The 6,709-nt window shown below is 42.7% G+C and overlaps 1 protein-coding gene across 1 annotated transcript; it reads left to right on the top strand.

Moving 5' to 3' along the window:
• Positions 1–4,513: 4,513 nt before the first annotated feature.
• On the top strand, positions 4,514–6,159 carry LOC105008750 (odorant receptor 131-2-like). Its single transcript, XM_034293367.1, has 4 exons — positions 4,514–4,715; positions 5,050–5,218; positions 5,550–5,627; positions 5,781–6,159. Exons 1-4 carry the CDS (start codon positions 4,514–4,516, stop codon positions 6,157–6,159), a joined length of 828 nt encoding a protein of 275 aa, XP_034149258.1.
• Positions 6,160–6,709: the final 550 nt, after the last annotated feature.

Genomic DNA, 6,709 nt, shown 5'->3' with positions numbered 1-6,709 from the left:
CTCCCTTGATCCGGGGCTCCACGCAAGATCTCACCCCGTGGGGTCAAAATGATCACAAGAATGGTGAGCAAAAATCCCAGAACCACACAGGGTGACCTAGTGAATGACCTGAAGAGAGCTGGGACCAAAGTAACAAAGGCTACCATCAGTAAAACACTACGCCACCAGGGACTCAAATCCTGCAGTGCCAGACGTGTCCCCCTGCTTAAGCCAGTACCGTCTGAGGTTTGCTAGAGAGCATTTGGATTGTCCAGAAAAGGATTGGGAGAATGTCATATGGTCAGATGAAACCTTAATTCGTTGTGTTTGGAGGAGAAAGAATGCTGAGTTGCATCCAAAGAACACCATACCTACTGTGAAGCATGGGGGTGGAAACATCATGCTTTGGGGCTGTTTTTCTGCAAGGGGACCAGGACGACTGATCCGTGTAAAGGAAAGAATGAATGGGGCCATGTATCGTGAGATTCTGAGTGAAAACCTCCTTCCATCAGCAAGGGCATTGAATATGAAAAGTGGCTGGGTCTTTCAGCATGACAATGATCCCAAACACACCGCCCGGGCAACGAAGGAGTGGCCTAGCCAGTGGCCTAGCCAGTGTGGCCTAGCCAGTCACCAGATCTTAACCCCATAGAAAATCTTTGGAGGGAGTTGAAAGTCTGTGTTGCCCAGCGACAGTACTACAACTTCCTAGCGATTGCAAGTCGAGCCCCTAAGCTCTCCAGCCGAAGTTCAGTAGAATCGTTAAAATTTGTCCATCAGGTCGCGGCAGCATCGTGTTAGAAACCAGCCATTTCGTATAGTGGTTGTAATAATTATTGCATACCCGGTTGTCAATGGAGAGAGTAATTCAATTATTTATTGCAGCATTAGATAACCTCATGAACAAGACTAAGGACCTGGTGTTCCTTACACAACCTCAATCTCATCTCACTCAATCTCTTCTCACTGTTATGTTGGTTACAAGCTGATATATACATTGAAGGGTGTGTCTACCTAGCAAAGATCAGGTTTCCAAGAATGTTACCCCATGCCAAATGGTCAATGTAAACATTCCTGTGGTTATCAGAGTGCAACCTACAGAGAGATAATCTAAACAGAGATGTTTCTTTTGTTCTCATTATCTAGGCACATTCACTTACAATGAAACGTACATTCACATTGTAATTATTAATGCTCAGATTCCACATTAGCTAAAATTTTCCTAGTTAACCAATACCAATTCTGCAAAACAAGTCCGGGATGTGATGAAGTGATGGGAACTGCGGTAGCAGCCACTCCTCCTCAGGCTAAGGCAGTAGAGGCCACTCCTCCTCGGGCTCAGGAGGCATGGGCTGCCGCTTCTGGCAGGTAGGAGGCACGAGCTGTGGCTCCTGGGCAGCAGGGGGCGCTGGCTGCGACTTCCAGGCAGCAAGAGGCGCCGGCTGCAGCTCCATGGCAGCAAGGAGCGACGGCTGCAGCTCCTTGACAGCAGGGGGCGCTGGCTGCAACTCCAAGGCAGCAAGGGGCGCCGGCTGCAGCTCCTTGGCAGCAGGGGGCGCTGGCTGCAACTCCAAGGCTGCAGGGGGCGCTGGCTGCAGCTCCAAGGCAGCAGGGGGCGCTGGCTGCAGCTCCTTGACAGCAGGGGGCGCTGGCTGCAACTCCAAGGCAGCAGGGGGCGCTGGCTGCAACTCCAAGGCAGCAGGGGGCGCTGGCTGCAACTCCAAGGCAGCAAGAGGCACCGGCTGCGGCTCCTGGGCAGCAGGGGGCAGCCGACGCCGTAGCGCTGGCACCGGACGTAGAGGGTGCCAGCGCCCCCTGCTGTCAAGGAGCTGCAGCCAGCGCCCCCTGGGGAGGCTTCAGTTCTGGGGGGAACCGCAGACCAGGCGTTGGGCACCTCCCGGGTCGAAGGGAAGATGTCCCTCCCCAACCAGAACGGGTACTGGGCCAGCAGCTCCTTGGTCCCAGTGATCGCTCTCTGTCTACACGCCTCCACGAGTACATGCTCAATGCGCTCCCCGGTAAAGGGAGCTTCCCGCTCCAGGTGTCAGAAGTGCACCGTGCCAGGCATGCACTCGAGGAGGTGGCAATTCCACAGATTGTCCTCCTCCTTTATAGCCTGCTGGTTCCGTTTTTGGTGGATCATTCTGTCAGTAAGGTACGTGTTGCAGGAGTAACGAACCAGGTAGAGGTAGTCGGTGTCGATCTTTTAATTAAACAAACACCGAGCACAACAAAAACACAACGAAAGTAAATGGCTGACTTCTGCAGCAAAACGACTGTACATAAAGGTTCTCAAGACTTACATTTAACAGCAACACACACACACACACAAGTTTGTACAGCTACCCTCATGGGGACCAGAAAATAGAAATTGCATGCTCCTTTGCCCTAAACTTAACCCTAAACCTAACCCTAACCTTAACCTAACCCTAATCTAACCCTAAACCTAACCCTAACCTTAACCTCAATAAAGTAACATTTATGCCTAAACTTTACCTAGATGTAATGCCTAACCTTAACCCTAAACTTAATCAACAACACCTGGACCTTAAAGAAACCCCAATTCTAACTATAAAATCAATTGTAAGTTTGACCCTAAACCTAAACCCTGAGCCGGCAAATTGACTTTTGCCTCACGGGGACCGGCAAAAAGTCCCAATGAGGTCAATTGTTTCTGGTTTTACTATACACATTGGGACATTTGGTCCCCATTCATTCAGTAAGACCTGACCTAACCCACACACACACACACACACACACACACAATATCCAATGACAACGGCGACAATGATCCACAAATGCAGGGGGCAGAGGGGAAACATTTAAACACTTTTAAACGATGTGATAGGGGACCTGGTGTGCATGGTTAAAGACATGTGACACAAAACAAGTGATGGGAAGTGAGAGTGCACGGAACGGTGGGGCTGCTGCTCAGCGTACCATGACAAATTCAGCATTTAAAATAACATATACAATTTTATTGTAGGGGATAAACTCGCTTTTGGCTGTTTTATAATCTCAATCTTTTGTCTAAAACCAAATTATAACATATATTAAAATCAAATTCAGTGTACATGGAAAGCCAGGTGTTTTACTTAAAAAATGATTACCCTCTGTGTATTGTTTCCCTCTCAGTTGTCCTGTGACGAGGGATTGAGAGGGAGAACACACACACATTCCAACTTGGTGGAAACCCTTTATAAAGGCCTATGGCCTACAGACATCATACATGTATATTTGTTAAATACCTATTAAAACATGTAGCTTACCATCAAAGTGCTTTCACATTAATATGTAATATTAAATTAACTAAGCTTGGCTATTACCGAGGAAAGTGATCAGATTTCCTTGATAAGTTCCAGCTCCATTCAATGGTTATGTACGATACATTTTTGGAAATACATTTAGAAATCTTAATCAATGATTATATAAGATCACATCTGCTCCAGGTATCGCCAGGAAATCCTCCATCTTTTAATACATGGGAGATCTATCCTTGCCGCTGCTCGGCGTGTGGGCAGAATGTCTCATGTTCCAACTTTCTGTCAATTCTATCTTTTGCTTTTGGTTCTTAATCTTTATTGGAACCAAATGGTCTGACACAAAGATGGATATTTTATGTAATTGTTACAATCATTTCAGTAGTGGTGGACCACTGAACATTTCTTTTTGTATTTCAAGCCACTTTTGGTGGACATATGAGCATGACATGAATATAAACTTTTCCAGCAAAGAGAAAAAGCCTCCAGCTTCAGGGACCTTTCTCACACAGTCCACAAGAAGATAACCATACCATAGCGTCAGTAGTGAACGGGTTACAGTGGCTGACTACTTTTAACATGGTTTAGCACATGGATAACTGTGCTAAAATAGGGAATTAAATAGCTTCAACAAATAAATATATTAGGGTGGTAGTAAATGTGTCAGAGAAATCATCAATCATCAGGAAGTTGTGTGAAGGGCTTGATGCAGCTCTACCAGGGGATTCACAAATAGTTTCTAAATTCTACATTCAAAAACATGTTTATTGGAGTGAAATCTGCCCTCAAGGGCTTGATCACTTCATGTTACTCTAATTGGCTGCAAGGAAGGTATTTGGGGATGTGTGATGTAAAGGGAGTTGCAGATTGTCTTATAAATATTGTAAAGAAAGCAATTCACACACACATTGGGCAGAGCCCTGCACGGCATCCACTTGTAAACTGACTATGTCTCTGCAGTGTTCTCATTTTATTCTCATTCTAGTAAATGTGATTAATAATAAGCATTAACTGTAAAGCAGTCTGTATTTTAATTGTAGTCTTAAAACCTCTTAGATAAGATTTTTATTGTAACCAAATGTCAGGTTTGATCCTATCCTATAGAGTTTAGTAAAATGTTGTGTTATCTGAAGGACTTTCATTAAAATAGGTTAAATATGTAGAAAAATGCTGTATTTTTTGTCTATAGAATGACCCATTGTATTTCACAACAATGTTGCAGAGATATATGTATATAACCTTTGTTATATGTATTTTTGTCTAAACAGATGCACATGTCCAACACAACACCCCAACTCCAGTTGCTGTCGAACAATGCCTCGTTGGCCAGTCAGAGGTTAGCAGTGCCCATAAGGACATTCATGGGCTTTCTGTCCGTGTCACCATGCCTTCTCTTCCTCTATATCAACATGGTCATGCTGTACAGTCTAAAAAGCAAACCTGTATTCAGAGAGACCCCACGCTATATCTTGTTTGGTAAATCTGACTTCTAGAAGTTTTATGCAAAATAAACACTTAATTAACTAATACTAATAATATGCTATTATTTTTTATAAAATATATACTGTATATTTTAGCTGGTTGTCCGATGTGTTGAACATGTATGTTCAGAACATTTGTTTTAACGAATCTGAAACTTTAGTGTGGTTGACAGTGTAATTTGTTTATAATAATAATCAAAATATTATTTACACTGATAACTTTTTCCGTTACATTTTTAATGTATTTAGGAGTTTCTGAAAGCAATACAATTTGCTACTGCTTATTGACTGTATTTCCAGCACATTTTCAATATGTTTATTTCTGGTAGGAAACCTCATTTTTGCTGACACCATCCTACTGATGAATGGCCAGTTGCTTTACATATTAGCCGTGGCTGGTTTGTATATAATGCGCTACACATGTGTTGTGATTGTGATGGTGGCAAATTTCATCGGCAATGTTTCCCCTCTCAACCTGTTCGTGATGTCACTAGAAAGGTATGTTGGCCATTTTTTTCAAGCAAACAATGATTTAGCTTTAGTTGAAATGGTATTTTATTGTACATGAATTTACAGTTAATGTACACATATACAGTATCACTATAGTATAATTGTTATGCAGAGAGAGATCAAAATACCTCACAGGATAGTGCATTCTATGCAGCTATTTAATTTACATTTTGTTTGATGGCTTGATGTGATATGTATAGTCCTAGAGTCCTGGGATAGATGACCAGTTGCTGAGGGCCACCACACAGAAATAAAATTTTCTGGTGGACCACTAGTGTATTACTTTTGACCTGGACTCATTTCAAATTCTCTTTCCCAGGTATGTGGCTATCTGTTACCCTCTGCGGCACAGCTCTATTATCACCCCCAGGACTACAGGCCTTGTCATCGCTGCAATGTGGGCTTTATCTTTCTTAAACATTATTACCAAGCTTACCATGCTATTGGTTCTCGAGTCTCTGCCCCTTGATCAGGTTATGAATGAATACTGCTCAGGCAATAAGCTATTCAACCTTGGGATTCATAGCCAAGTTGACAATGTCTTGCACAGCATCCTTTTCACAATTGTTGGTTTTATTATCATATACACCTACATCACACTGATGCTGATAGCCAAGTCCGCCTCCACAGATAAGGACTCAAACAACAAGGCTCGCAACACAGTTTTACTGCACTTGATCCAACTATGCCTGAGTCTCTCCTCCACTCTCCATCATAATATAGTATCAGCCTTGAAATCTATGGGCCTTGATAAAGCCTCACAGATAGAGTACATCTTGTTTATCACTGTGATTATCCTGCCCAAGTGTCTGAGTCCTCTGATCTACGGCCTGAGAGACAAGATGTTCAGACACATCCTCATATACCATCTCACCTTTGGTTTCAGACCCATATTCAATTCAAATCTAATTCAAATATATAATCATTAATAACACTATGTTTTATTAAATTTTTATTAACTACAATTATAAAAATGTATTTACTAACAGCAAAAAGAGTTCAAATTTTTTATTGAAAACCGTCTTACATTTTTTTAAATTAATAAAAACAGAAGAATACCTGCACAACACCAATCTCAACGTCAAGAGTGAATAAGTGACTCTGGTATGTTGTCCTTCTAGGTTGCATAGAAAAAGCCATATCTTAGACTGGTCAATAAAAAGAAAAGATTAGATTGGCAAAAGAACACAGACACTGGACAGAGGACGAACTCAGCCTACAAACCCAGCATCCCGAAGTTGCCTCTTCACTGTTGTCGTTTAGACTGGTGTTTTATGGGTACTATTTAATTAAACTGCCATTTGAGGACATGTGAGGCGTCTGTTTCTCAAACCTGACCCTCTAATGTATTTGTCCTCTTGCGCACCAGGGCCTTCCATTCCTCTTTCTATTCTGTTTAGAGCCAGGTTGTGCTGTTCTGTGAAGGGACACATCGTGGTACAAAATATTCATTGTCTTGGCAATTTCTCGCCTTCATTT

The sequence above is a fragment of the Esox lucius genome, chromosome 7, assembly GCF_011004845.1.
Source record: "Esox lucius isolate fEsoLuc1 chromosome 7, fEsoLuc1.pri, whole genome shotgun sequence".
Taxonomy (NCBI): Eukaryota; Metazoa; Chordata; class Actinopteri; order Esociformes; family Esocidae; genus Esox; species Esox lucius.
The sequence above is the reverse complement of the archived record's forward strand: the minus strand, read 5'-3'. Positions and strand labels throughout refer to the sequence as shown.